General features: G+C 48.6%; 14 protein-coding genes across 14 annotated transcripts; 7 read left to right on the forward strand and 7 right to left on the reverse strand.

Moving 5' to 3' along the window:
* Nucleotides 1–1,105: 1,105 nt before the first annotated feature.
* N7533_010809 (uncharacterized protein) lies at nt 1,106–1,876 on the forward strand (the record flags this gene model as incomplete). Its single annotated transcript, XM_057107459.1, has 1 exon — nt 1,106–1,876. The coding sequence occupies one exon, from the start codon at nt 1,106–1,108 to the stop codon at nt 1,874–1,876; it is 771 nt and encodes a 256-aa protein (XP_056954837.1).
* Nucleotides 1,877–1,969: 93 nt separating this feature from the next.
* N7533_010810 (uncharacterized protein) lies at nt 1,970–2,551 on the reverse strand (the record flags this gene model as incomplete). The annotated part of the gene is made up of 1 exon (XM_057107460.1): nt 1,970–2,551. The coding sequence occupies one exon, from the start codon at nt 2,549–2,551 to the stop codon at nt 1,970–1,972; it is 582 nt and encodes a 193-aa protein (XP_056954838.1).
* A 1,135-nt stretch (nt 2,552–3,686) lies between these two features.
* Nucleotides 3,687–4,859, reverse strand: N7533_010811 (aldo/keto reductase; the record flags this gene model as incomplete). Its single annotated transcript, XM_057107461.1, has 2 exons — nt 3,687–4,484; nt 4,791–4,859. The coding sequence occupies 2 exons, from the start codon at nt 4,857–4,859 to the stop codon at nt 3,687–3,689; spliced, it is 867 nt and encodes a 288-aa protein (XP_056954839.1).
* Nucleotides 4,860–6,613: 1,754 nt separating this feature from the next.
* Nucleotides 6,614–7,532, forward strand: N7533_010812 (LITAF-like zinc ribbon domain-containing protein; the record flags this gene model as incomplete). Its single annotated transcript, XM_057107462.1, has 3 exons — nt 6,614–6,638; nt 6,732–7,221; nt 7,316–7,532. The coding sequence occupies 3 exons, from the start codon at nt 6,614–6,616 to the stop codon at nt 7,530–7,532; spliced, it is 732 nt and encodes a 243-aa protein (XP_056954840.1).
* A 744-nt stretch (nt 7,533–8,276) lies between these two features.
* On the forward strand, nt 8,277–8,922 carry N7533_010813 (uncharacterized protein; the record flags this gene model as incomplete). Its single annotated transcript, XM_057107463.1, has 2 exons — nt 8,277–8,514; nt 8,648–8,922. 2 exons carry the CDS (start codon nt 8,277–8,279, stop codon nt 8,920–8,922), a joined length of 513 nt encoding a protein of 170 aa, XP_056954841.1.
* Nucleotides 8,923–9,377: 455 nt separating this feature from the next.
* On the forward strand, nt 9,378–10,811 carry N7533_010814 (uncharacterized protein; the record flags this gene model as incomplete). The annotated part of the gene is made up of 3 exons (XM_057107464.1): nt 9,378–9,633; nt 9,699–10,192; nt 10,260–10,811. The coding sequence occupies 3 exons, from the start codon at nt 9,378–9,380 to the stop codon at nt 10,809–10,811; spliced, it is 1,302 nt and encodes a 433-aa protein (XP_056954842.1).
* Nucleotides 10,812–11,305: 494 nt separating this feature from the next.
* N7533_010815 (class II fructose-bisphosphate aldolase) lies at nt 11,306–12,166 on the forward strand (the record flags this gene model as incomplete). The annotated part of the gene is made up of 1 exon (XM_057107465.1): nt 11,306–12,166. The coding sequence occupies one exon, from the start codon at nt 11,306–11,308 to the stop codon at nt 12,164–12,166; it is 861 nt and encodes a 286-aa protein (XP_056954843.1).
* Nucleotides 12,167–12,434: 268 nt separating this feature from the next.
* On the reverse strand, nt 12,435–13,595 carry N7533_010816 (uncharacterized protein; the record flags this gene model as incomplete). Its single annotated transcript, XM_057107466.1, has 1 exon — nt 12,435–13,595. The coding sequence occupies one exon, from the start codon at nt 13,593–13,595 to the stop codon at nt 12,435–12,437; it is 1,161 nt and encodes a 386-aa protein (XP_056954844.1).
* A 2,399-nt stretch (nt 13,596–15,994) lies between these two features.
* Nucleotides 15,995–17,480, forward strand: N7533_010817 (MFS transporter; the record flags this gene model as incomplete). Its single annotated transcript, XM_057107467.1, has 3 exons — nt 15,995–16,249; nt 16,310–16,711; nt 16,809–17,480. Coding segments are annotated over 3 exons (1,329 nt in total), but the record flags the coding sequence as incomplete, so codon positions are not given.
* A 1,246-nt stretch (nt 17,481–18,726) lies between these two features.
* N7533_010818 (uncharacterized protein) lies at nt 18,727–19,491 on the forward strand (the record flags this gene model as incomplete). Its single annotated transcript, XM_057107468.1, has 1 exon — nt 18,727–19,491. One exon carries the CDS (start codon nt 18,727–18,729, stop codon nt 19,489–19,491), a length of 765 nt encoding a protein of 254 aa, XP_056954846.1.
* A 320-nt stretch (nt 19,492–19,811) lies between these two features.
* Nucleotides 19,812–21,624, reverse strand: N7533_010819 (cytochrome P450; the record flags this gene model as incomplete). Its single annotated transcript, XM_057107469.1, has 4 exons — nt 19,812–19,986; nt 20,056–20,222; nt 20,280–20,390; nt 20,470–21,624. The coding sequence occupies 4 exons, from the start codon at nt 21,622–21,624 to the stop codon at nt 19,812–19,814; spliced, it is 1,608 nt and encodes a 535-aa protein (XP_056954847.1).
* A 1,309-nt stretch (nt 21,625–22,933) lies between these two features.
* Nucleotides 22,934–23,949, reverse strand: sdh2 (succinate dehydrogenase iron-sulfur protein subunit SDH2; the record flags this gene model as incomplete). The annotated part of the gene is made up of 3 exons (XM_057107470.1): nt 22,934–23,254; nt 23,340–23,491; nt 23,598–23,949. The coding sequence occupies 3 exons, from the start codon at nt 23,947–23,949 to the stop codon at nt 22,934–22,936; spliced, it is 825 nt and encodes a 274-aa protein (XP_056954848.1).
* Nucleotides 23,950–24,554: 605 nt separating this feature from the next.
* N7533_010821 (SDR family oxidoreductase) lies at nt 24,555–25,622 on the reverse strand (the record flags this gene model as incomplete). Its single annotated transcript, XM_057107471.1, has 3 exons — nt 24,555–25,074; nt 25,128–25,222; nt 25,314–25,622. 3 exons carry the CDS (start codon nt 25,620–25,622, stop codon nt 24,555–24,557), a joined length of 924 nt encoding a protein of 307 aa, XP_056954849.1.
* A 620-nt stretch (nt 25,623–26,242) lies between these two features.
* Nucleotides 26,243–27,666, reverse strand: N7533_010822 (uncharacterized protein; the record flags this gene model as incomplete). The annotated part of the gene is made up of 3 exons (XM_057107472.1): nt 26,243–26,738; nt 26,797–27,305; nt 27,448–27,666. The coding sequence occupies 3 exons, from the start codon at nt 27,664–27,666 to the stop codon at nt 26,243–26,245; spliced, it is 1,224 nt and encodes a 407-aa protein (XP_056954850.1).
* Nucleotides 27,667–27,844: the final 178 nt, after the last annotated feature.

The following is a 27,844-nucleotide window of genomic DNA, read 5'->3' on the forward strand; positions in this document are numbered from 1 at the left end:
TGGGAAGTACAGAGTATCTTGTTTTCCTTCTCTCTCGCCCTCGCTTTTTTTTGGGGGTGTCCGATTTTCACGCAGACCGGCCCTAAATGCCGACCCTATACTTGGGGCCATGGGTCCACTTCCAAGCACGAGGAGACTCAAGTTCCGTCATTCAGCGAGATTGAATTGAGAGAGAGTATGGTATGGTGTGATTGCAAGTGTATGTATTTATGCAAATGCGAATGCATCTGCATCTGTGTGTATACTAGTTCAAAGTCAAGAAGTAGTTAAAGTTGGGTGGGGAGGATGATCAAATCAGCGGCGCCACTGGGTTCACATGCGGCGATCAGGGCATCCTCCACGTGTGGCTCTGGTTGGCCCTGACCAGATGAACTGGGGGAGTCCTGGTGGGATGGGATGGGATGTTGATCAATCTATACCTAGGTAGGTATATTACAGAGTCAGGGTAGGGAGTAGGGTACCTGATGTTTCAAAGTTCCCGTGGTTTGCAAGAGTATGGACCACTGTACCACAGCCGGTGGATGTTTAGAATCGAACATTTTGGTCTCTGGCCCTTTGGGTATTGTCTACCCTTCTCTTCTCTTCCATCTGCTACTGAATTAACTACATTTGAACACTCCCTACACTCATTCCAATGGGAACAATAATAACTGCAGATTGAGTTGCTCAGATCTGCCTCAAGCTGCCCCTGGGACTTGAGACCCGCATTCCCCAGGATTCTGTTATTATAGTGACTAGGTACTTTGTTCATGATTCTGAGAATGATAGATAGATGGATAGATGGATAGTGAGTTTGAGTCGGACTCTGGACTCTGTAGAAATGTCGCTTGGTTAAGATCAGTTTCAATATGTCCTCCTGAACAGGGAGATCCCCCACCATCTTCAACCATCTGCCTCATCTCTGCCCCAGTTGTCAGGCACCAAAGCCCAAGCTAACCTTGCCTTACTGAAACCGAGTGGGTCTGACCGTTACAAAGCTCCTTGCAAGCTACTCAATTATTCTTTGCTCAACTTTGCTTCCTTTGATCCTACCCTGCTTCAAGTTCCAGCCCTCAGCCCAGCATGTCTCCAGTCGACATTGTATCACCTAGTTAGCACATCCACCATGGCACCTCGATGTCCCTCCAAATCCCAAATCACCTGGTGGATGCGCGTCCGCCGCTTCGTCTACGACCTCGAATCCCCCTTCCGTCTTCGACATAGTCTCGCTCGCCTGAATCACCGTCAGAAACACCCTTTCCTCGCTCTCCTCCGCCTCCTCTGCCCTCTCCCGACATGGCAATTCACTCTCCCACCCCCGGTCCCCGTGAAAACCATGCTGAACAATGTCCCACTGCTCCAGGCCCGCAAAGCCCAAGCCGACCTGACCAACATGCGATCCATCCCCCTCTGGCGCGCCCGTGATACCCCAATCCGATCCCTATACCGCCTCTACGAAGCCCTCGTCGCGCGCGAGTTCTACGCCATCGGGCCCGAGGTCGAATACTTCTTCTATCAGTCCCGGCGCGCCTGGGCTATACATCGCATTCCGGACCCGCAGGATCAGGATCTGGTGCGCTATGCCATTCTCTCCTGTATCGCGGAGGAACTCGCCCTCGCCTTCAACTGGCGGATGAGTCTGGGCATGCGCCGCGTGAAGAGTAAGCATATCTATCGGAAGTCCTTTGATGATTTGCTTCCTCCCTTCACCGCCGAAGTCGCGCCCACATGGACCAAACGTGCTCAGCCAATTGATGCGGATCTACTGGTTGGCTTCCCGCTTGAATTCCTGGATGCATCGGGGAGACTGGTTCTCGAGGAGGGCGGGGAGAATCCCAACTTTGCGGAGAGAAAATATTGTTACCGATACCGGTCACTTCTACACTGTCTAGAATGAGCAAGTGAGAAGGAGGGTCGAGAGCCGAAGAGAAAAAGAAACGAAAAAATAGCCACCGCCAGACGACCAAAAAGCAAAGCAAATACACATCCCCTATAGAAAAGCCTCTTCATTATATTTGTCTCGATACGCCGCTGCTATCTCGTTCATGGTGTGTTTATCCGGCGGCATCTCAAACGAACAGATACTCATCGTCCTCACATATTCCCGATCCAACGGACCCCCAGCCTGCGTCCGCAAATGTTTCAGCATAGCCACGACATCCGAAATATCCGACCCGCGCTTAATATGTCTCCGACTATTATGTATGCGCCGCATTTTGCGCTCCAGCGCCCACTCCAGCGGCACCGCGAGAACGCGCAGATTCGCCCCGGCCCACAGCACGATGTTCTGCTCCTCGGCTTTCTCGAAGAGCAGCTCGCGGTGGTTGTCCGGGACGAAGAAGGCTACTTCGTCATTTAGCCAGTCGTCGATGAATCCGAGATGGCGCGCGGCGCGGGTCATCGCGTCGCGGAGCGGCTTTTTGATGTCGTTGTCGTGCGCCCACTGCGGTTCAAGGAGGTAGTCGATGTCCCCTGTGCTCTCACGGTTGTGGAAGAAGTTTGTCGCGAGGAATCCGCCGGTTGAGATTAGGGTTATTGGGGCGAAGGCGATGAGCCAGTCGTCCTGGCCCATTTCCGTGTCCAAGACCTGTAGACCTAGAGGTGGTCAGCGCTGTTGAAGAGACAGAAAGAAAGAAAAGAAAGAAAAGAAAAGGGCCAGCAGAAATGGCGTCGATTTTGTTTTAGAACAATTTAATAGAGAGAAAAATATCATGATATTTATGGCCATTTTGTCCCCCGCTTCCAACTTGAAGGTTCAAGTTGTTTTCCCTTTTCCCCCTGGCCTCTTCAATTGCTCCCCGCCCAACCCTGTCAAATAGAGAGAACTTGGAACTTGAAATAATAATCACCTGCTTCATCCATGGATGTATTGATTAATCATACCTCTTGTAAAATCATCAGCGCCAAACCGGTCTTTCTCCACTTCCATGCCTCTGCCGTTGCCGTTGCCGCTGCCGCTGACTCCGAGTCTGTCTCTGCTTTCTGGTAGTTGACGGACGACCGATGCTACGAGAATAGACGAGAGTGAAGACTGGCATGCCGGAGCCCTGAATATCAAGGAATGCAGAACATGAGATAGTGGAAATCAAGAATGAAGACTGGGAGAAGTCGGAGTCGACTATGTTCTAGAACTACCCCGCCTCTGCTGCACGCTGCTAGAATAGTCCACGCTGACGGGCTTGGAACGGATGCGGCGCTTTGAGAGAGTAATAAGTACTCCCCCATACAGTGTGTACTTTCGTTAGTCTCGGCCGGGCTTTAGTTTAATTCTGGCTTAGTTTGATTTGGTTTGGAACAGGCTGTGTGGATGGGAAGTAGTTCCAAAGTTAAATATGGCGGTTGATAGACTTTTGATAGACTTTTGATAGACTTTTGATAGACTTTTTGATAGACTTTTTGATAGTGCCTTGTGGAAGATATTGCCGAGTTGAATCCTTCCATTGTTGAAGAGTTCAAGGCTTGCTTACTCCTGTCTCAGTCGTAGTCATTTGTTTCTCACTTCCAAGGTTTGGCTGGAACTTGAAGATATTGTTAATTGGCCAAATGGTAGTACTTCCACATGAATATCTTGCCTACCACATGACGCCTTGAACTTGCGAATGACTATCTTCCTAGAACCGCCGGCAAAAGCACCAGTACTATCTCCCGCCCATATCATATGACTAGAGTGTCTAGTCACTGGTACTAGCTAACTACTAATTAACCACCTACTCATCCAACCCCGTAACAGTTGGATCCCACGCAACAGGACTATACTCATCCGTCTCCAGCGCCCGTACTTCATCCCCCGTCAAACTAAACCCAAACACATCCGCATTATCAACAATACGCCCCGGCGTCACACTCTTCGGAAGCGGAATGAAACCCTTATCCAAACTCCAGCGAATGAGCACCTGAGCCGGCGTCTTGCCGTACTTCTCCGCGAGTTTCTGCAGGTTTGGTTCGTTGAAGCGCGCGCCACGGACAATCGGACAATACGCTTCTAGAAAGATGCCTCGCGCTGTGCACCAGTCTACGATGTCTTTCCGGGCTAGCCAGGGGTGTAGCTCGACTTGGTTGATACTTATGATTCCGCCGCGGCCTTTGCCTCTTTCTTTCTCGAGTGTGGAGATGTATGCTTCTAGTTCATTGAGGTGGTGGACGCCATAGTTGCTGACGCCGATTGAGCGGATTTTACCGGCTTCGACGGCTTCGACGAGCTGGATTGCGGAACGGTGGTTTGTTAGCGGAGATATAAAGGAGGACTGGAAGAGGGCTGGAGGTGAGCGTACTGCTAACCATGCGCCCTTGCGGTTCTCGGATCCGCCTCGGGGCTGGTGGAGGAGCATTAGGTCGATGTAGTCGAGCTTGGATAGGGCGAGGGACTCGTCGATCTGTGCCTTGGCTCCGTCATAACTGATGTTTATGACCTTGGACGTGAAAAATATCTGTTCGCGGGGGATTTGGGAGGCTCGAATCGCATTGCCACAGCCTGCTTCGTTTTTATAGATTGCTGCGGAGTCAATCTGTGAGGTGTTAGTGAGGAAGATCTCGCAATATCCTATAGTGTGGTGCGGGGTATGGAGGGTATCTCTTGTAAGAGCCAAGTACAACTCACATGGCGATAGCCAGCCTTGAGTGCTTCGAGACAGCATCTTTCTGTATCGACTGGCGGACTAAGATGTGCGTTAGTTCATGTCGGGGTGCCAAAGTGGGAGTTCCCGTGTTTGGTGGGGGGGGTTGAGGGGGTGGCGTCTCGTACGTCTTATAGACCTTGATTGAGACTCGAATCAGCGCGACGATCGGGGGAAGAATATTGGATGAAAACTCACCCCGAAGCCTAAACGGGGAATCTCAAAGCCACTGGGCAATTTGATGGTGGAGGTGATGTCGGTTGCCATTCTTGATACGAGTCGCATTTGGTGCGGGGAAGAAGAAGAATTTGGGAATGCCAAGTTGAAGATGTTGGCGGATTGGATGCCTTTGTACTATACGCCCCTCTCACCAACCCGACCGGGGTTTAACGGTTTACATCCGACTATCTCCTTTGGCTCACCTTGATGGGATATTTCTCGTATCCTCCTATCGGTTTATTGGTTGTGAAATTTAGTCATCCGCGTACGCCTCAAAGCTTGGTCCCGGATATGGTTGGATTCGGTAAGCCCGAGGGTTGGTCGGAGATCGGGGAGAGGTGAATTGGGGTTATCTTAGCGGGTTATAGCTTCAAATGAGTTCCTCTGGACCATAATCTCAAGTTCTACCAATTGTAGTACTCTGCGGCGAGAGCAGTAATTTGAGAAAAGTACTTAGTAGCCCGGAATTGACGGGGATACCACTGCATTCAACTCGGGATTCTAAAAAAAGTTAAGACTTGGAAGAGCAAGTGAGCCGGATGTACTGGAAGATGTATCCAAAATCAATAGATAGAGCATTGCAAGCCTTGGGAAGACATTGATTGATTAGAGTTCCTTCTCCTGGTTCTGTTGACTTGAGCATCCAAGCTAGTCAACATGAAGTTCAATCATGCGGCTTCAAATGCAGCAGGACTTGGCATCTCCATAAAATACCGTAGACACCATTGTTCGGAGTGATCAATTCCTTTCTGTACTCCGTATTGGTGAAGAGCCCTGGAGAACGGCTTCGGTTTCAGCTCCACTGTACGGATTACATTAACCTCAATTGGTATACCCACGACCAAGAAATACAGGCCAGTTTCTATTTGGGGGCCAAATATACAGCCAAGAGTACAGCCTTGCACGCTACTCGCGGTTCCTTCTGCAAAAGGAAAGGGATTGACCAAAGTGGTCCCAAATTCCGTGCTTTGATTGGCCAAATGGACGAAATCAACAGCCCTAGCTGACGGGAAACGATGTAAAAAGATTTCAGGGGCAAGGCGCAGCTCTCGCCATTGACAGCTGGTTTTCAACAGAGGCTATGAAGGAATTAATTGTCTTCTGCTAACAAGACGATAACATATGAAAGGATCTTTATGAAGGGATCTTTACTGATTGAGATCGTGCACCCCTCCTGAATCATCTTGAGCCCCCTTGAGCAGGGTAATCCAGACTCTGGGAGAGAGAAGAGTGGACCCACACATGGTTACTCCGTACTATACGTGTACTCCGTAATGAATGGGTGATTACAAGTGTTTCTCAATCCTATGAAGTCGCGTGAAGCATAGCCTCGCTGGCTCCGACACTTCACGAGGTTACAGTATTCTTGCTAGCTGAGAGAGAGAGAGGGAGAGAGGGAGAGGACTTTAGTAGAGCCCCAATACATTAGTAGAAAATGGGGATCTAAATTGAGCCAAATCACAATAGTCTCCACCAAGTAGCTACAAATTAGCATGTCCACTCTCTCTGTTGTCTCCGCGAGGCTTGAAAGTAGAACAAATTAGGGTAGTGAACAATCTCAACGTTAATTATAATTAAGTTTTTTTTTTTGACGAGAATCAGCCTTGACAATCCGATTGAGGAACTATTATTAACGGTCCTGAAATTTACTTTTCGTCTTTAAAGGTAGAAACCGCCCCCATCTGCGTCACCATTTATTTTTCATTTCTCCTCCCTCCTGGCCCCATCTTTGACGTCTTACGCCCCCCCCAACCCCTTCCAAAGAGAAAATAACACGACCCTACGCCAATTCACAATTAAATATGGTGTCCCAAAATGATAGCGAGGGTGAGTCCTGCTTCAATTTCTATATTTTGTGATTACATCATGCGATAGTAGTTATTGACTTGTGATTAGGCCTTATTCCCCTCGAGCACACAGGCCAAACCGCAGCCACTGGCTCCACCACCAACACCCCAGTCTCACCTGCTTCACCAGCGCCTCCCTACCAACCCACGATTGGCTCTGTGAGCGCTCCCGGTGGCGACTACATCAGCCAAACGCCAACTGAGAAAACGCAAGTCGCAGACGATATCGCCCCGACCTTTATAAGCAGTTCCAAGGACGATGCGTCGACTTCATACCCAGGACAGCCCAAGGGGGAATCAACCGCGTACAACTCGCCCGATGACGTGAAGGGATACCCCGGACAACCTCAGCCTACATACCAGGACCCTTCGCAACAAGCTCCCAACTACCAGCAAGCTCAAGCCCAACCAGGGGTATACTATACTCCGTACGGCCCGCCTAGTGGGTATGCCAGCGCTACACCATTGCACGCGCTTCAGTCAGCTTCTGCGCCAGTCGATTGCCCTTCATGCGGACACCGCGAAATGACTCGGACGGAGTCTGTTACCGGAATGACGACACAGTAAGTGGATTCCCGAGACCCAACGCCGACCTCAGGGCTAATTGGCCCTGCAACGTGATAAACAAAGAACACTGTACTGACAATTGAAAAATAGTGGTTGGGCGGCCGTTCTTTGCTGCTGCTGCTGTCTCGGATGTTTCCCGTACTTGATGTCCTCCCTGAAGGATGTTGACCACTACTGCGGCAAGTGCGGTGTTAAGTTGGCTTGCTGGCATAACAGCGGTCGGGTTCAGATCATGCAGACTGGATCGGCGCAGCCATCTCAGCAGGTTCAGCCAGGTCAGACTGCGGAGACCCCGGCGACCCAATGAGACTAGAAGTTTCTTTTTTGGCTTCCTAGTTTCTTCGTTTATAATTCTTTTTCATTGATCTTTTTGAAGTGATACCACGTATGTTTTAGCATACGAAGGCGTGTTTGGGTGTTTGGTTGTGGAGTTTGTTGCAGTGATATTGGATTCGCTTATGATTCATTGATCTGGATTTTATATCATCGCTCTGTCCTTTGGGGGAGTGTTAATATCAAAAAACAATTAAAATACCAGTAACTAGTCTGTTATGTTCACAGTCTGATCGTTCAAGTTCAAGTTGTATTCTTTTAAAAGTTTGTGTATATAACTTAGAAGCGAATAAGCGGTGCCCAAGATCGAGCTCAAACCTTTCTAATTAATTCCTAATCAATCGGTCTTAATCATTTAGTACTGCCGCTACTACCAGTACCAAGGTCCCTAGACATTTATTAGTTCTTGTTATGAGGCTTCTGTCTTTGATACCCAAAGGTCCGTACCGGTCATTTTCTCGTGCTCGCGAAACACAATGGCATTGAGCACGCTTTGTTGTAGTAGAAGCCTACGTGCATGTCTTTGTTTTTGATAGCCCGGCATCCGGCTTTTGCCTACAAATCGAAGAAGTCCCCCCGTTCTAATATTGCTAACCATCACCATCCTCTGGTTTTAGCAGCTATGTGTATAATAACATATTACCACTTCCCCGCTTGCGGACACATCTCCTGTTGGATGATACAGTCTTGCGTGACTTATACGCATCATATCCGTTCTATGCCTGGACAATTCGTCCAGTGCGATACACTTGATATCAATCATGATCTTATTCCTGAAAATGATGATTTATGCCAGTGGTGCTGGGATGATTTACTCACAGCATCTATCGATGATCCTATGCCAGTCTTTGGAGGCAGCGCTCAGCCCCTTGAAGGTTTCAAGGCAGATATCCCGCCCTTTGAATTCGCAGTACGGTTTAACCCGGAAACAGAAGAAGGGGATTCCGGTGATCTTAGTAAGTCATCCTTGAGCAATGAGGACGAGAATGATGCAAAACAACGATCATAGAAAAATTCGATTGGAATATCCAATGAGACCGCTCCCAATATTCTTCTCCCAGCAAAATTCCATCGCTGATTCTTCGTTAGTTTCTTCTGAAGTTTCCTCGGAACATCGCTTGAGCGATGTCTGCTCAGTGATCTCGAGTAGTAATTCTGAGGATGACGCCTTTGAACAAGAGACCCTGGAGACGGAAATCCTAGAACAAATAGCTAATATGCTCACACAGACTGAAGAGGAAGAGCCTCTACTCGTACACACTGAGATATCTGATGTATCCCCATATTCGTCTGACGAGCTAGGTTTACCCGACTCTGAACTAGAGGAATTTGGATTCTTCATGACACCCCGGGAAATCCTGTGAGTAAAGAATCGTGTCGTATACAGAACTATCGAATAGTTCAACCTAATTATAGCTTTCTCTATAGTATGATGTCTATTGATTTTTGTTGGGCAGATCGTCGGAGGGGATAGTCGACAATTACCGAGTGTCGGATAATCGGACAAGGCCGTGTTATTTCATTTTCCGCAGAAATCTTCATTCATCCTTGATGAGCAATACCCGTATCTAAGCTGTAGACCCAATTTACCCAATTTACCCGAGTAACCTCGCCAGTATCGTAGCCTTGGCCCTTGGCTAAAACAACCGTTGCTGAACTCGGCTGGTCGGACTTGGGCCGATCCCCCACCGCGGCATCTCCAGATAAACCCCAAAACCCCCACGTTTCTCCATCAAGTTTTTGTACATAGCTGCTCTCTTTCCTTTCTTTTCTAAATACTCTCCCCCTCTTTCTACATATAATTCCTCCATCAATCAACATGTCTAAGCCTGCTGTTGGTTTCGTCGGCCTAGGAGCCATGGGCTTTGGCATGGCCACCCACCTGGTGAAGCAGGGCTACCCCGTTCACGGCTTCGATGTCTTCCCCGCTTCGATTGATCGTTTCAAGACTGCCGGTGGAATTCCGGCTTCATCGCTGCAGGATTCTGCAAAAGATAAGGAATACTATGTCTGCATGGTCGCCTCAGCGCCACAGGCACAGTCCGTTCTCTTTGGCGAGAATGGTATTGTTGCTGGTAAGTTTGTCGCTATCCCGATCATTTTATTTCCTCCAGCTCACTGATTCATTTACTATGCACAGTTCTTCCCCAAAATGCCACCCTTCTCCTCTGCTCCACTGTTCCAGCTTCATACGCCCAGTCTGTCGCTACTGAGCTACAGTCGATCGGTCGCGGCGACATCCAGTTTATTGACGCCCCCGTTTCCGGTGGCGCAAAGCGCGCTGCGGATGGAACTTTGTCAATTATGGCCGGTGCATCGGATTCTGCTCTAGAGAGCGGCCGATTTCTACTTCAGGAGATGTCTGATTCCGATAAGCTATACCTGGTGCCCGGTGGCATTGGTGCTGGAAGCAACATGAAGATGGTCCACCAGGTCCTGGCTGGTATTCACATTTTGGGTGCTAGCGAGGCCCAAGGCTTTGCTGCACAGTTGGGATTGGACGCTGTCAAGACTGCTGAGGCAATCAAGTCTTCTGCCTCTCATACCTGGATGCATGAGAACCGTTTACAGCGTATGCTGGAGGAGGACTGGTACCCTGGTGCTAGTGCTCTGACTATTATCTTGAAGGATGTGGTAAGTCCAAATCTATTTTCCGATACAGTCTATTGCGAAATTTCGAAATACTAATCGAATTGAGTAGGGCATCATCACCACTTCTGCCCGCCAGAACAAATTTCCTACCCCCCTCTGCACAACTGCGGAGCAAGTCTATCTTTCTGCTTTGTTGCAGGACTATGGCCCAGTTGATGACTCCTCGATGGTCCGCCAATACTACAAGGAACCCATTACAAAGGTTTCCTCCACCAAGTCTGCCGAGGAGACAGCTGAGGCTTTGCAGTTGGTCCTCGATGTAATGGAGTTGACTAACCTTGTCGCCGCTGCCGAAGCCATTGGATTTGCACGTCACCTTAACGTTGAACTCAAGCAGTTCTTTACCCTTGTTAGTGATGCCGCTGGCGCCAGTCGTCAATTTATGACCAAGGGCCTGGAAATGATTGAGGACAAGGTCGGGCAGAACTCCGAATCTCTTGATGACGCTATCGCTCGCTTGGAGAAGGGTGTACAAAAGGCCAGAGATCTTCACTGCCCGCTATACCTAGGAAATGCGGCGTTGAATCAGCTTTTTATGGCGAAGAGGCACGGTCTCGGTGCTATGGGTAGCACCATTGTGATCAAGACTTTTGGCAAATAGTATAGATATCCTATTTCATTTTTGTGTAAATTCAGAGTTTTCATTTCAAATAGACTTCACTCCCTACATTTCTCCTCTCATCACCTCCTCGTAGTCAATTGAAATCGTGGCTGCCAGCGCATCTCCCCCACTCGGCGATACTTCAAGTTTCCTTCCCACTCGCTCTCTCGCCCCGCCGTTCCCCCACAAACCGACTCGCCATGAACAACAACCCACGCCCAGAAATTTCGAATTATTGTTCCAGGGTCCCATGAAACCAGGGAAAATCCCCACACCGGATTTACAATCCGCTCGGGTGGGTTTGACGTAACGAGGGGTTCTTCGGACCATCTCCGAGGACTCGGACAACATGCGACTATCGCAATACTCGGACAGAACAACGATGACCATTAAACAGAAGCACACAGGAAAAGCAGACTTAAAAGCCCCCGCGTCGCAAAATACACTTACAATTTCACCTCTTCCTACATTCCACACTATACCCCTCCCACAAAATGCCTCTCACCGACAACCGCGCCCTGCGCATCCTCGACCATGCTGCCGAGAACCACTACGCCGTACCCGCAATGTGCTGCTACAACGTCGAGGGCATTCTAGCTACCGTCCGAGCTGCCGAAGCCAAGCGCTCCCCAGCCATGATCCTCCTCTTCCCCTGGGCAGTGCACTACGCGGACGGCATCCTCGTCCACGCCGCCGCCGAAGCCGCGCGCAAAGCCTCGGTCCCCGTCACCGTGCACATGGACCACGCGCAGACACCGGAGATCATCCGATACGCCGCGGATCTGGGCGGTTTCGACAGTATCATGGTCGACATGTCGCACTACGAGAAGGCGGAGAATCTGGCGCTGACGCGGGAATTGGTCGAGTACTGCCATGCGCGGGGGATCGCCACTGAGGCGGAGCCCGGCCGGATTGAGGGTGGAGAAGATGGGGTTGCGGACACGGCGGATTTGGAGGGCCTGTTGACTACTCCCGAGGAGAGTCAGGAATTTGTCGATACGGGGATTGATTGGTTGGCGCCTGCCTTTGGAAATGTTCATGGCGAGTATGGGCCAAGGGGTATTCAGCTTGAGTATGATAGACTTCAGTCTATCAACCAGGCTGTTGGGAAACAAGTGCGGTTGGTTCTGCACGGTGCGGATCCATTTACGCAGGAGATCTTTCAAAAGTGCATTGATTGTGGCGTGTCCAAGATCAATATTAATAAGGTCTTGAACAATCCTTATATTAAGGTTCAGCAGGAGAAGGCTGGCAAGGTGCCGCTGACGACGCTGTTGGAGGAGACTACGAATGCGATGCAGGAGGCAGTTGAGGGATGTATTGATAGGTTGGGCTCTGGTGGAAGATACCCTTGATTAAAGAGATTATGCATGTTACAGCGCTTGGTTTTTTTTGTTTTCAATATTGAATTTGTATCCAGGCTACTAGCGAAGAAATAGAAGTGGTAAAAAACCCGATTACCCCCAAAACGCCCTTTTCATTAAATAGTTTCTTTGGATATCAATGAAGCCCATAAACCAAGCGCCACGAGTTCCTTGCCAAATATATCCAAGGACAAGAAAAGCAGAATAAAAGATTGACAGGCAGCTAGAGGATTGCTTGCCTATGTACTCAGGAGCGAGTTTAGGCGCCGAGGCGGCCAAGGAGACCGCCCAGGATGGGCAGTCCTCCCAACATTTCACCGAGAGGTCCCAGGGGGCTGGCGGCCTTGGCACTTGGGGAAGGAGTGGCAGAGGCTGAAGCCGAGCTGGAGGGAGTTGCGTGGACATGGCTCGAGGACATGTGCTGCTCGTGGATCAAGACGGAGTGTGTAGGGCGAGCCTTGGTGGACATGGTAACAATGATCTGGTGAGTGGGTGTGGGCTGCATCATGACCGAGTGGGTCTCCTTGGGCAAGACTGGCATCATCATGGAGTGGGTTGATGATGTCTTAGCCTTGGCCTCGGGAATGGACATGGGAGTCTGCATAACTGAGTGCACCATGGAGGACATCACACTGTGGTGGGGCTCAGGCACGGGAAGAATGGTCACAACAGCTTCGGTGGAGAAAGATGAGGAGTATGTCTCTGGCATGTCCGGCACAGCGGAGAACATTTCAATATCAGATATCATAGGAGCCTCGGAGATCATAGGCATATCATCAACAACCGGGGTAGAAGAGGGCATCTGCATGGGAGGCACCGGATCCGACAGAGGAGCTGGAGCAATGTTGGAGACAGCTGCCGGGATCTCGCTGTGTTGCGAGTGAGGCTGAGCCACCACATCAGGCTTGATTACCACAATGTGGGTGGGCTGGGGTGCAGCAGCCTCAGAAACAACTTGAACAGTGGGCTCCGGCTTCAGTTGAGGAGCTTGGAAAGTTGGAGCTGCCTGCTGCTGGGGAGCTGCCTCTTGCTGGGGAGCTGCCTCTTCCTGGGGAGCCTGCGCCTGCTGCTGAGGAGCTGCTGCTTGCTGAGGAGCCTCGAAAGTGGGCGCCGGGTCCGCCTGGGGAGCCTGTTGGAAAGTGGGAGCAGGTTCCTGGGCCTGTTGGGCGGGTTGATAAGACTGAGAAGAAGCCGGGGCCGAGTTATAATCACCGGCCTGGGCGGACTCGGCGATCTGCATAGCCTCCATGTATGCAGGAACGGGGTTGTTCATCCCATCATCATCTTCGACGGCAGCACTGGTGTCAGACATGAAGGGGAAAGTGTTGAAGGGATCGCTCTGGCCATCAGGTTTGGGGTAGGAGGGCGCAGCGGCGGCACCGACGGCCATGATGGCCAGGGAAACGTAGGATGGATGCATTATGGCTTGGGATGTCTTGGCCTTGACCAGGAAGAATCAAAATGAGAGTATTGGGTCGGATATGAAACTTTGCCCTTCGATTCGTGGGAAAGGGATGTAATGGCTTTTATGTCAAGATCGCTAGATTCTTGATCTTCACTATGTTTTGGTATTTGGTCTGCCGCGTCTTCCATGCCTTATACCTTGGAGCACGCGCACTGATAAAGATCAGCATCACTTGCCCCGATGACGAGTGTAGCATAGCAAAAGGGGCAGGTAGGGCCTAAAGGTATGGAAACCCAGCGGAGATGGTTGGATTCCGGAGTCTTTACCGCAATTATGGTTGGTCGCCGTGGAATGATCGGCCATAAAGTTACTTCGAGAAGCCAATCGGGGGTTGGAAAAGCGGCAGACACATTGATCTCTCATATTCAATGGAGACCACGCTCTTCCAGGTGGCCGGTTCATGTTCTCAATGCTATTGAGCCCCCCCGATAGCGTCATATAGATTACGGTGAATGAGGCTGGTCGTCGCATGAAGCTACAGGCTTCAGCCACGCATGGATACAACCCTCGTGGGAATTGAATGCACTGTGTCATCATATTATGTAGTCCCATGGCCCATCTATGAAAATCGACCGTCTTTCAATTCTTGCTCAACGAGCGATATTATTCTCAGCCCTTCACCAGGAGTAAGCCCCTTCCGCCTCCTTCAATTCAGAAAGCCTTTGAGAGTTTCCCCGTAATGACTCCTCTCAACGATAGGTAGTACGCAGGGATATTCAGGCACGCGAGAGTCCATTACCCTGGCAACCCTGGCTGCCCTGGCTCCTCCCCCTTGCGCCGCCGGCCACCCATCATACAGACCCGCCCCAGTTCATCGGTGAAATTCTCACTGCATCTCTGACTGCCTTTTTTGCAATCCATAGTTGATACCGGCGGTCTAATTGTTGTGATCTACGCGCGAAATCCTTCTGCATACTTACTATCCGTTCGGATGTAACAGCCACAATTTCCTTGATTGAGACAGCTGAGATCTGACAGGTCACCTCACAGCCAAAGAATTCAACCAAGCTTCTGGGAGACGCTTCCGAGGTTGGCTTTGGAATTGGTTTCACCTTTGTATTTGGTGGCTCTGTCGGTGTGTATATCTCGCTGCCAAAAGATCAACTTCTTGGTCAGTAGGAAATGATGGATGTTTAGATGGATCCAATTTACAGTCAATAATTGCGCAACTCATCCCATATCAAGAAACAGACTGATACTTAATCGCCTCAGAGAACCTCCTTACACTTGAATTTTATCTTGGATATATATTATTTTGTACTTATCAGGCGGGCATCGATCTTGCGCACGGTGTTTCGCACCTGACATTACATTGGCTCGCCTCCGTATCCCGAGGTCGTTTTTTTTTGTCAATTTCTCTTCAGTTTGAGTTTAAAATAAAAATAAACTGCAATAATCGAGATCATAATCATTTGTACAAGTTTCCAACGTTTTTGCTACGCTCTAAGGTTAGATTAAAAAATATCACCCCCGGGCGGGCGGCTAGACTTGAAAACATATAATAGTTACCTACTACCTAGTACCTGATACCTATCTAGGTACTAAGCCTTGGAGGTTGAACTTCTAATTCAACTTCCAATGGAAGTTGAAGGCTACTTACTAGTAGGTATTTATCCTACCTAGGCAGGTACCTAATTTAAATTTGTTTAATCTCCAGGGCTTGAACCAACTTTCAGAAAAACCTGAAGTATTTCAATTTGAAATAATTTGTGTACTAGTACCTACTAGTAGTATTGCTAGAAGCCTCGGTTGTTACTACTAGTAGTTGACTAAGAACCCGAGAATTCTAAAACGGCTAGTTTCAAGTTCCAAGGCTTCATGGTCATCGATAGCCAGTATACTTGCAATGACCTACCACCCATCTGGGCACATTCACCACTCTCATTATTACTATTTGAGCTACTCGTGCAATTAAGCTGGAAATTCCTCCATTTCTATTCTGATAATACTAGTACCTTGCCGTATTGATATGCACCCAGGCCCAGCTCTATATTGCTCCGGAGAGGAGAGTCGGAAAGAAGTCAAATGAGACAAGTTCATAAAAAAAAATACCAAAATGCCCTCGAGGACGATGATTTTGCTACATGTCCAATGGAAGAAGATTCAAGATCCCATCTCTTGTCAATTATGCCAGCACTTTCAACTTCAATCTGAAGGCTCCAAAGTTACCTACCTAGGTAGTAGGTATATTCAAATCACTCGACATATAATACATTGCACCTTGGAAGTAACGCTCAAGCCGCCCGCTAAACGACTAGCCGAAATGCCGACCCGTCTCCCCGCTTTGGAAAATCTGTCATCCTCCACAGCCTGAGATCTTGCTAGAATCACTGAGCCGATCTATACTTTCAAAAATGGCTACTATAACGATAGCTCCAGCAACAGACACCTCGGAAGCCTCCCGCCAAGACCAAAATGTCGATGTGGAAGACATACAATCTATTGGAACGCCCACATACTCCGGAGACGAGACCCCACCATCTCATGCTGTTAGCATTTCTCCGCGATGGAATGAGTCAAAGACCATGATATGGCGGTTGACCGCTACGTGCTGGTGTGCATTTGTGATGGGTGCCAATGATGCCGCATACGGTGCCATTATTTCCTCTGTTCGTATTACTTACCAATGTTTGTCTTATCTACGCTAACAAAGCAAATCAATAATACAGCTGGAATCTTATTATCAGAAAAGCTATACTGTCATTTCGCTGGTCTTCTTATCGCCATTTTTCGGTTATGTTATTTCCGCAATTTTGAGCTACTCAATCCACCATCGTTTTGGTAGAAGAGGCATTGCCATCATCGGACCTACATGTCATCTACTCACATTCGCAGTTATATCTGTTCACCCGCCATTTCCAGTGCTGGTGATAATGTACATTCTTGTGGGGTTGGGGAGTGGTGTTCAAAACGCCGCATGGAACGTGTGGATTGGTAACATGGCAAATTCAAACGAAGTCCTAGGATTTTTTCATGGATTTTACGGAGTGGGCGCTACAATCAGTCCTCTCGTAGCGACGAGCTTGATTTCAAAGGCGGGCTGGCCATGGTACTCCTTCTATTATCTTATGGTATTCACATTCCGCTCCCCCACCCCCTTCCCAGCCACTCACCCGTCATGGAAAGAGCCCACGCAAAACGAAAGACTAACCTAACGCGTGTATCTAGACCGGTGCCGCTGCTCTTGAAATTCTTTACGCTTCATGTGCATTTTGGACCGAGACTGGAGCTAAATATAGACAGGAAAGCGCTGGCACTACCGTTAGAGGAGGAGCGCTTCACCAGACCCGACTTGCTCTCACGTACAAGGTCACCTGGATTGTCGCGGTTTTCCTCTTCCTCTATGGAGGAACAGAAGTGGCTATTGGAGGATGGATCGTTGTGTTCATGACGGATGTCCGTCATGGCAGTGCCTTTGCATCCGGAATGACAGAAACAGGCTTCTGGCTTGGCGTCACAATGGGTCGATTCGTGCTAGGCTTTGTATCGCCTCGAATTGGCGAGAAACTGGCGATAACGGTCTACATTCTTTGTGCCATCGCGCTCGAGCTCATCTTTTGGCTTGTCCCGGAATTCATTGTTTCCGCGGTGGCGGTGTCGCTTGTCGGCTTCTTTTTGGGAACCATATTTCCGGGCGTTGTGGTAGTTGCGACGCGTCTTCTACCAAAGAACCTCCATGTAGCAGCTATTGGATTTGCTGCTGCATTTTCCATGGGCGGAGGCGCTATATTTCCCTTCATGATCGGTGCCATCGCACAAGCGAAGGGGGTGAGCGTTCTTCAACCTGTCCTGCTGGCAATGTTGGCAGTTGCATTGGGCATTTGGTCCACCCTTTTCAGAGTCCCTAGTATAGAGCAACGTCAGACTTGAGGAAAAGGTGATGATAGGCCACTAGACATGATGTGGCCTCGAGTAACGTGTTTCACCACCGAGACTCCCGCCCCATGAAATGCAGTAAATATGAAAATGATAACTTCAAATATCTCAATAACGCAACTTTTCTTTTTTATTATAACTCATAATTTAAGGTTTATTTAGAGTAAAGAATAATATAACCAAAATGAAATTGATTTAGATAATTATTCAGTGATGTTACAAGTATACCTGGTAATTTATACATCTTAGAGATTAATGTATATGTATAGTATAGAAACATTTCTATAATCTGAAATCTTTTAGTAATACTATTTGGAACACTACACATCTAAATAATCTTCTAAATAGAAATAGTTGTTGAGTTATAAAGTTGTAATTTATCATATCTACTATGTGTTTTGGGGCTGGCGGCTCGGTGGTGAAACACGTTAACAGATTCATCATTCGATTCTTTCATGGTTCTCTTTCTGTCTCTCGAGGAGCTGACTATTTGTTCTTCTTCTTTGACTTAACATTCATGGATCAGTTAAATAACTTGAAAGTACTACCTAGGTAGTAGTATATATCCGAAGTAAATATTTGGAATGATTTTCTGGGTGATAACAAGCCATCCTTTTGAACAAATACAAGTGGACTCGCGAATATGGCTTGCAATGGATGGTATCTTAGTAGAAATTCATACCATTTCCCTGGTTTTCTTTTGTTTCATCTTGAGTGACGCCAAATACCTTGACATATCAGATCCGCTGGCTAGTTATTCCGAATAATATCTTTTCAGTACTAATTCAACCGGGGGTTTTATCTCGAGTATCACTAGAGCAAAGGCTCAGTTGAAGGCTAATCAGATAGAGTCTATTTTTAAAATCATTGAGGCTGATCAACTCTCATATCTTCTTTCTTTACATATGCGCTGATGCCGGCTTTGTTCTGCACAATTGAATCATATGTCTTTGTTCAACAAAAGCATTGTTAGAGCATCAAAAATACACTACCAAGTATTGTGGGCCCTGGAGTGCCACCTTAAAGTTTCAGGAGCACTTCATCTCAAATAAATAGGTATATAATTCCCTCGAGTAGCCCACCATACTACCGGCATTCTATCACTCACAAGGTCCTCTGAATCTGTACCCGGACTAGCCCCAGGTTTCAGAACAGATTCAAGTGTACTGACCGATTAACAGCCACCGAGGACCTCAGGTTATCAGGGAAAATGGCTTCTAATGAACTGGTTAAGGGGGACCGATTCCCTCCGTGGCAAGCCAAGGGCCGCAAATTACGACAATGGATGGAAGCTTCGAAAACTGGTGAGCGCAAGATCCGGCAGTCCTCACTAAGACTTCGTGATTTGGACCAGGCTTCTTGGATAATTTGCATCATACCAAAGTGTTTACCATTGAGAGAGAATCTACTTATCCGCAGGGTTGGAGGTCTTCCGACCGAGTGGAACACAGGCGAGCAACGGCCCCTGTACAAAAAGGTTAGTATCCGCAGTCACCAAGATGACGTAGAGACCCCCGCAACGGAGTGGTATGGCTTTGTTGGTCTAGGTATGTTATCTATATCCTGGGTTTTTAGACCACAGGAGGATTTTGTGGTCGTTGATGGACAGCATGAACCTTACATTTCGGAGATATCGAAGGCTGTGTACGAGAATAGCTTTCCGCTTGACACCTTGAAGTATGTTTTCGTGACTGGTCTATCTGAGGATGACACCAAGCAATGCTTGAACTACTACATATCTAGTGATCGTCGTGATGACCTGTTTTATGAAAGTTGGGAATATACTGAACCGCAGTGTGACGCCCTACTTGGTACCAAAATTGGTAAAACCGTGGCATACCTTCTTCTTGGTGCGTTTGGACAGGGCGTGAAGCGAGTGCGGAGAATTGCTGTCATCTCCGAGGTTGGTCAAGACTGGGATCTACGATTTGACATCGAAGATGTACCACTGGAAGGTGAGTTTTGCATTGTATAGCGCTATGTCTGATCCGGATTGAGATTGAGTATTTAGAAGTAACGATAGAATTGCCTTTACCATTATCTGAAACTTTTCATGTGCCAATAAAAGTAAATCTATAACTGTTGACAAACAAAATTAGGGTCACACTTCGCAGCCAAGATCCCTGAAATTAATAGTCCCTCTTGAATTCCGCTAGTACTGGAAAGCGATAACACGCACCCAATAGCCCACAAAACTATCGATAACACGAATTATTCCCCGAGTATTATCTTCGCTATACGAGATAAAGCCACAGAGCTAGAGAGAGTTTCCTCAAAACTGGAGATAGTCAGAACCTAAGTTTTTATAATAGCTTTCACCTTGGCCTTAACGTCAAACAGGCCCCGTTTAGGACACCCAATACCTAAATCACGGTAGACACAGATATTATCGACGGTAGTTTCGTACGGCTCAAATTCGAAGCGACGTACAACGTGAGCCAAGGTAAGAAATATCTCTGCATATGCAAGACTAAGTATTTGTTAACTGAAACCCGCGAGGTAAGTAAAGATGAAGGGAATAAAGAAGATAAAGACCCACTTCATTCCCAGACACTGTCTGCTGCCTTTGGTGAAGGACACGATAAACCTCCCTAGATAGTCTCCATTTTTTGCGGCTCGTGCCCAACGCTCGGGGTCGAATCTGTGCGGATCAGGGAAAAGGGTCTCATCCATATGGACGAAATAATTGGATTGGCTGATTGGGGTCTATAGGGATGATGGATCAGTTCGACCATACTTAATAATTGAAAGGACTTTACTAACCCCTGCTGGAATAATCCAGCCCTTGTAAGGGATATGTGCTTTTGTCGAAATGCGACCTAGTCTTGATGTCATGCCATGGCTCAAACGTAGACCTTCATTAACGACACCCGTCTATTTAGTTGAAGCAAATCAGTCATTCTCTTCTGGCAAGTCAAAAAAAATGCAAATAGGATGAACAGCTGTAACTCACCAAATACGGCAATTGCTCGAGCTCCAACCACGAAGCTTGAGAAGTAGGTGTCTCCAAGATAGTCTTCAATTCACAAAGTAACTTCCTCCCTACTTCTGCATTACTCATGACATGAAACATAGAAACAGCAATAGCCCTCGCCGTAGTCTCAGTCCCAGCGCCAAGAAGCAACGCCCCCTCATCCTCCAATCGATCAAGTGTCTTCTCAGCATCCGGTACCTCAGGCCCAGTCAACGCATCAAAGATATAATTCTCTTCTTTCACCTTCACATCATGCAAATTTTCCCTTTTCTCGAGAGTATACCTGGCCTGATCTCGCAAGCGCGCCTTCATATCAAATAGATCCGCCATACAAGGCTGAAGCCAACGGACCAAAGCCGGCGGCGCAGCAAGCATTATCTTACTCAGGAACGGGAAAAAGCGGTTAATATGAAACATAGTCATGAGCCCGTTCACAGCGTCAACGAGATCATTGCTCTTCGAACTATCCGCGTTATCGAGATATCCGCGTGCCCAGCCATAGCAGTAGTGAGTGATAACGTCCGCCGTGAGGGCAGCGAAATCAAGTTGCAAAGTGAGCACGGTGGAGTTCGCAAAGGCGGTTTCGAATCGGTGGATGAGCTTGTCGACTTTTTCGTGGATTACAGGCGTTAGATTTGTGACGGAGCGCTTTGAGAAGAAATTGTTTACGAAGCTGCGTCGTAGTCTGTGGTGCTCGTGGCCGATCGTGCCGACGAGGGAGTATGGTGCTGCGAAGGCGACGGCGTATTTGGGGTCTCTGGCGCGTTTCTTGGATGGACCGGCGTGGATCTCTTCGTAGAAATATGGGTCTTTGATGTGGAGTTCTCTGGGGCTGATGCGGACGATTGGGCCTGTGTTGGGTTTGGTTTTGGTCAGAGGGGTCGAGGATTGATATTTCAGTCTCGAATTTGGGTATAGCGTACCGTATTTTTTATGCATACGTTCAATTTCCCAGATATATACCCCGTTTTTGATGACATCGTAGTAGAATTCGTAGAGAAATGTACCAGCTGCGAGCTTGGGGCCTGGAAATGCGGCTAGAGGGTGTGTATAAAGACGGTGAACAACTACACGAGTTGCCACGATCAGTAACAGTGCTGCCACTAGGACAGGAAATAATAGAGTGTATTCCATTTTGATTGACGCAACACAATGAGAGAATTGAGATAGGGCAGGGATCAACATCATCTATTATGGAAAGTGCTTGTAGAGTGAACCATGGGAAGAGAAAGCCGGGGAGCGGGGTATGGGGGGAAGAAGAAGGTACCCGTTTAAAGGGGAGTCAATTAGTGGTGGATTCATTTCCTGGTTATCAGATGTCAATGTCATTATGATAATAATTGCTAATTTGAGAGGCCCGGCATTGCCTTCGTGTTTCTACGAGCAAATTTCATACCAGGATATCCTGGATGATGACTTTTGCCTATCCAGACATAGTATCAAGGTTCGGGATTAGCTAGAAACTTCGCACAGTATGCAGTAGTAAGCCTAGACTGCGATTAGTACCAAATATCTACGCGTCATCGGCCGGGATCAGTGGTATCATTACCCATGAACGGGGCACAGTGTGCATGGATGCCCTTCTTCCCCAACATCTGATGTCCGATGTGCTGAAGGATCACACTATAAACCAATCAAGGTCGATCCAGCCATTCCTTCAATGAATGGAGGTGGATATCACGGTAATCATAATTAGGTGGAATAGAAATCCGACTCGATCCTACATTACATGCACAGGAGGGGTAAGGAACTAGTTGGTGGGCGCGATGCAGGATGTAGGCAAACCACCAATCAGAATCAAGTCAATCCGGATTAAACAGCGGACGGGGTTGAAAATAAATGACGGCGAGCAGAATCGAACGCAGAGCCTTTTTGGGCCGGAAGTCTTGACGGTCAAGAGTCCAGGCCGATCGGGATCGGCGGGCAAAGCGAATAGCCGTGACGCTTTTGAAGGGAAAAATGAACAACAGAGGATATACTTTTGTAGTAGAGAGGAAGAAATCTGGGTGTGAAGCATTGTATTCTGGGGTTGAATTAGTCTAGAAGAACTGATCTTAGCACTAGCGCTGAAGGATGGCTGTTCTCGATTGCAATTGAATCATGATATCACGGTTTACTGTGGCAACGGGAAGCGGGCATATAGCCGAATGAACCGTCAAAACAGGATTCACAATCCAGTACGCCCCAAGTTTAGTTTCAAGTCTCAGTTTCAGTCAATGGATCACCAATGCATTCTTAGAAGAAATTAAATGACCACAATTTACACCTATGAAAACATCCGTAGTAGGCTTGAAAAAAAAAGTTGAAAAAAAGTAACATGGTAAAAGTGACAAGACGGAAAAGGGAGATAGAAAAACATAGGGAGAGAGAGGTAGGGAAAGCGGCTAGCAAGACATTCGACAGAAAGGAAAGTAGTCCAACTCCGTTTTTATATCCAAGATTTTTACTGCGCCAGCATCTTCTTGGTCTCGGCGATCGCAAGACCAGGGTTCAGGCCCTTGGGGCAAGTCCGTGTGCAGTTGAGAATAGTGTGGCAACGGTAGACGCTCATGCTGTTGTCGAGAGCGGCCTTGCGCTCGGCGGTGCGCTCGTCACGGGAATCGGCCAGCCAGCGGTAAGACTGGAGCAGGATGGCGGGGCCAAGGTACTCCTCGCTGTTCCACCAGTATGAGGGGCATGAGGTCGAGCAGCAGGCGCAGAGAATACATTCGTAGAGACCGTCGAGCTTCTTGCGCTCCTCGGGACTTTGGCGGTTCTCAAGACCCTATTACATATCACAGTTAGCATATTGCGAATTCCGATATTCGACAATGTTGTCTTGTTTGATGTAGTTTTGCAGGGTCACTCACGTCAGGGCTGGGGGTATCGCGCTGGAGGTAGGGCTTGATGGACTTGTATTGCTTGTAGAAAAGGGTCATATCCGGTACGAGATCCTTGACGACGTAGGTGTGAGGCAGAGGGTAGATGCGAGACTCGGTCTTGGTGTCGGTAGGGATACGGCCTGTGTCTGCTATTAGCGATTGCTGTTCTCCCAGTTGGATTGATTGCGCGAGATTCGGGTTGACTCGGTCAAGCGGGAGAAGGGGGGAGGGGGATCGGAGACGTACACAGGCAGGCCAGAGTGTTGACACCGTCAATGTTCATGGCGCAGCTACCGCAGATACCCTCACGGCAGGAGCGGCGGAAGGTGAGGGTGGGATCTTGCTCGTTCTTTATCCGGATGAGGGCGTCGAGCATCATGGGGCCGGTCTTGTTCAGGTCGAGCTCATAGGTCTGCATGGTGGGCTTCTCGCTCGGGGTATCCGGGTTCCAACGGTAGATCTTGAAGGCCTTCATCTTGGCCGGGGGCTCGGCGGGAGTACCGGTCTCGACGGTCGCATAGGAGCGAGCGAAGGTAGCGGGCCGGAAGAAGGGCCGCGACGCAGCGAAGAGCCGCGACGTGGAGCGGAGGGAGGCCATTGTTGGAGATTGGAATTGCAGGAGAGGAGAGGCGGATAGGACGAAAAGGTGTGGGCTAAGTCACCGCGACAGGAGGGGAGAGGGTCAAAGACGAGAGAAGCCGGGGAAAACAAGGCCAATACCACACAGAAAGGTCAAGGGCAAATTGAAGTCGAGGAGATTCCACTTTGCTAACCTCGGGTTTGCTGGTCGGTAGCTGACTCAGCGTGTTTGGGCCAATCACGGGATGCGTAATGGTCACTCGCTCGGGCGGACACGGCTGCCCGGTATAATAATACTACCGAGAAGTATGGAATAGTATTAGCATAGGTATAGATATCTTTAAGGGAGGATATTAAAAATTAGATATTAGATCTTGCTATAATCCTGATTTATTTGCAACATACTTTTAGTATATCTTATAATATGTTATGTAATTGAGTAAATAATATGCACGGAATCCTGGGCAATTGCCGTTGCCGAAGAATACCGTGACGGGTACCCCGTGACGGAGGTACCGTGACTGCTCCAACTGCCAGCCTCGGTGCCGTCCTTCTTTATCGGCACATGTCCACACCTCCTCCCACACTTCATACTCCATACTTCGCTTATCTATGCTACTACCATTACCCCCGATTGACATAGTTCTGATGCCACTCATAATCCCTCTCCTTCAACAGTCCCCGAATCGCATCCCGAGCCCCGACCACCGGCCTCCCGAGCAACTCGGCCATGAGCGGATCCGTCGTTCCGACCTCTCCCTTCGAAATCGACTCGTACCACGTTAAAAGCGACCGAAAGAATGCTTCCGACTTGCCTCCCTCGTCATCTGCAGCTTTGAACTTCACAAAATCATCCGGTGAAACAATCTCCAGTCGAACCGAGCGACCCGTTGTCTCATTGATCAGATCCACAATCTCACGGAAGGTGATGGTTTCCTGCGCTGTCAGGAGCACGATTTCCTTATCGTACCCGCCTCGTACCATCAGTCGTGCCGTGGCTTCGCCGAGCTCGTCGCGCAGGGTGAATGCCACCGGCCCGTCTGATGGGAGGTACACGGTCGAGCTGTTCGGGTACCATCCCATAAATACTGGGAAGGCGTCGGTGTATGCGCCCTCACGAACGGAGGTGAAGTTGATGCCGGATCTGCTCGGGCATTAGCGGATATTCTGGAGGCTCAGGATGGCTCGTTTACTCACTCTCGCAGCATCTCTTCTGTCATGAGATGAGCTTGTTGAACAGTCGCCTTGGAGTCGGAGCTGAATCCGCCAAAGGCAAGGGACGTATACCAGACCTGGCGTAGAGTATATATATTAGACTCGGATATTTGTAGATAGAGGGTTAGGGTAGCTAGGTAGTCAGTAATCAAGTGCGGACGAACGTACATGCTTGACATTTACTTTCTTCGCCGCATCGACGAAGCTTTGGTGTTGCTTCCGTCGCTTCTCGACGTCAAAGGTGTTCGTGCTCACGAAGAGCAGGTTCTCCACGTCTTGGAATGATTTTTCCATGCCGGCCGGGTCGTCATAGTTCACGACTCGGAATGCGATTCCCTGGTCTTCGAAGCGCTTGCGGTTGGCTTCATTGGATGATGCTGCTGCGTACTCGGATGCGGGGACATTGGCGACCAGATAGGCTAGTATTTGTTTGCCGAGGCCACCAGTGGCTCCAGTCACCAAATATTTGAGGGTCATGATGCAGTGATCGGAAATATACTAGTATGTATGGGGTTGGCGTGCAATTGGCGACAGTAACACTAGTAATAGAAGTACTTTATACCGGTCTTGAACTTGAGATTGGATCTCTCTTTTACAACTGTTGCAAGAGAAAACCAGAGCTCTTTATATATGAACATCCACCGATCCATCGGTCTTGACCATGATGCAATGGCAGCATCCTTTGCGCGTGGCGTTGGGGCCAAAGGGGTTTTTGGGGGAAATTGGTCAGCATATATTGATAATCGACCATGTCGAATGCAACACACTAACCATTTGTAGTTTATAGTGGATAGGCTTGGCAGCAGATCACCGCTGAAACAACTCCGAGAAGCCCGAAGAGCGAAGCTATACCCCAACAGAGGATCCAAGTGCGAGCCAAGACTGAGTAGAGTGCCCGTGAAACAGGACGAGACAGGAATTCAGGATCCACCTGCGGCCGCCATGCGTGCAGATGAATCAATTTGTTACTAATGCGCGCGGGGTTAGAGTTTATATCCTAGCAGATTGATCGAGAACATGCCACTTTTCACAGAGAATAACTTTTAATTCTTATTATATATTAGTCTATCGAATAGGAAAAAAAAACTTGAACGAGTCTATGTATTCCTCGACGAAGGTCGAGAAGTCTGCTGCGACGAAGGCGGCCTCTCTGACCCCCGCGAGACATCGATCTCATTGGTCACCTTGATACCAGGCGACTTATACGGATTAGAACCACCAGGAGCATCACGGGAGACCGAGACTTCCGACGGCATCATCTCATAATCATCATTGCCGGTCTTCGACCAGTTCAGCAGTCGTCGATCGTCGCGCGTGTTGGAACCAACGCCACTCATGGGCTTGGAGTGCTTGGAGTGAGTCCGGAGTCGGCCTCCTGCGGATCGAGATCGGGTATGGCTGGATGTATACTCGGTCAGATGGGAAAAGAGACTTCCGAAAACGGGCTTCAATGCCGGGACTGAAAGTGCGATCAGGGTGCTGGCGACCTCGGCGTTTTCGACGCACAGCATGGGGTTGTAGGCCCAGCTGCCGTCGGAGGCCCATTGGCCTTTGACGACAAGCCAGACGCGGACTGCTGAGATGACGATGACACTGAAGGGGGTTAGTTGGGGCTTTTTTTAAATGATAGGAGTAATAAGCAGGTACTAACAAGACACCGGGGAACATGACCAGGGAAAGCTTGATCTTGTTCTTCTTGGAGACGTGGAGCTGATGAATCAGAATGGCTGGAATGACGAACATCATCACGTCGCAGGCGAGTGAAAGACCCGAATTTACGGAGTAAACCAATCCCCACGAGAGACATTTGTATTCGATGGGCTCGGATTGCCATTCATACGGCCACAGGCCGGTAACAGGTCGACAGTGAAATATCAAAAGGAAGATTTGAGGGAGATATGCGGCGAAGAGGAATGGGGCGGCGACCAGGACGCTTGTGTGTAGCTTTCCGTAGCGCGCGGAGAGTCGATAGTAGAAGGCCAGACCGGAGAGACGACAAAGGAAAAGGGCTGTTGTGTAGATGATGTGTGCGACGAAATCGAGCACTTCGGTTTCGCGGACGGTCGACATTGGAAGGACATATTGGATATATTCGATGTGACGGCCACTTCCCAGATTTATCAGAACAATGGATAGGGCGACCAGAGTAATGTAAAACAGCTGTAATTCGAAGCCGTGTTAGCTTTCATTCTTCCATGACATCTAGTCGATGTCTGTATGCATAGCACACAGCGCCTGTCCCGCTTTATGGCTTGCTCCACAATGCGGGTGAACGTGCATAGCGCATGATCTGCAGACTCACCATTGTTAGAACTGCTAGCGCATCGTCAAGGCCAAGCTGTTTGACTAGAAATAACCGTGCATAAAGACGCAGAAGCACTAGCACTCCAGTCAGGCAGACCATGAAGATAATGCCCACAATGGCAGATTTATCGCGGGACTGTGCGAGATATGAAAGAGAGACTCCATTAGGAATGGACCCTGCTGCATCTGCAGCAAGGATATCGGCCGGAATTGTCATGTTCAAGAGAATGTTGGCATGATCAATTTCAAACTCATGCAGTCATGACAGACTGATTTTGACGCAAAATTCAAAGGAGAAAAAACGAGTGTATGGTGAGGGGAATTCTCGCTATTGTAAATGAACGCCGAGGATCGGGTAATAAAAGCGCTTCTATTTTTTCTGGCTGTAGAGGAAA

The sequence above is a fragment of the Penicillium manginii genome (assembly GCF_028828005.1).
Source record: "Penicillium manginii strain IBT 31320 chromosome Unknown utg000008l:1.0-3226943.0:1.0-3228205.0, whole genome shotgun sequence".
NCBI lineage: Eukaryota > Fungi > Ascomycota > Eurotiomycetes > Eurotiales > Aspergillaceae > Penicillium > Penicillium manginii.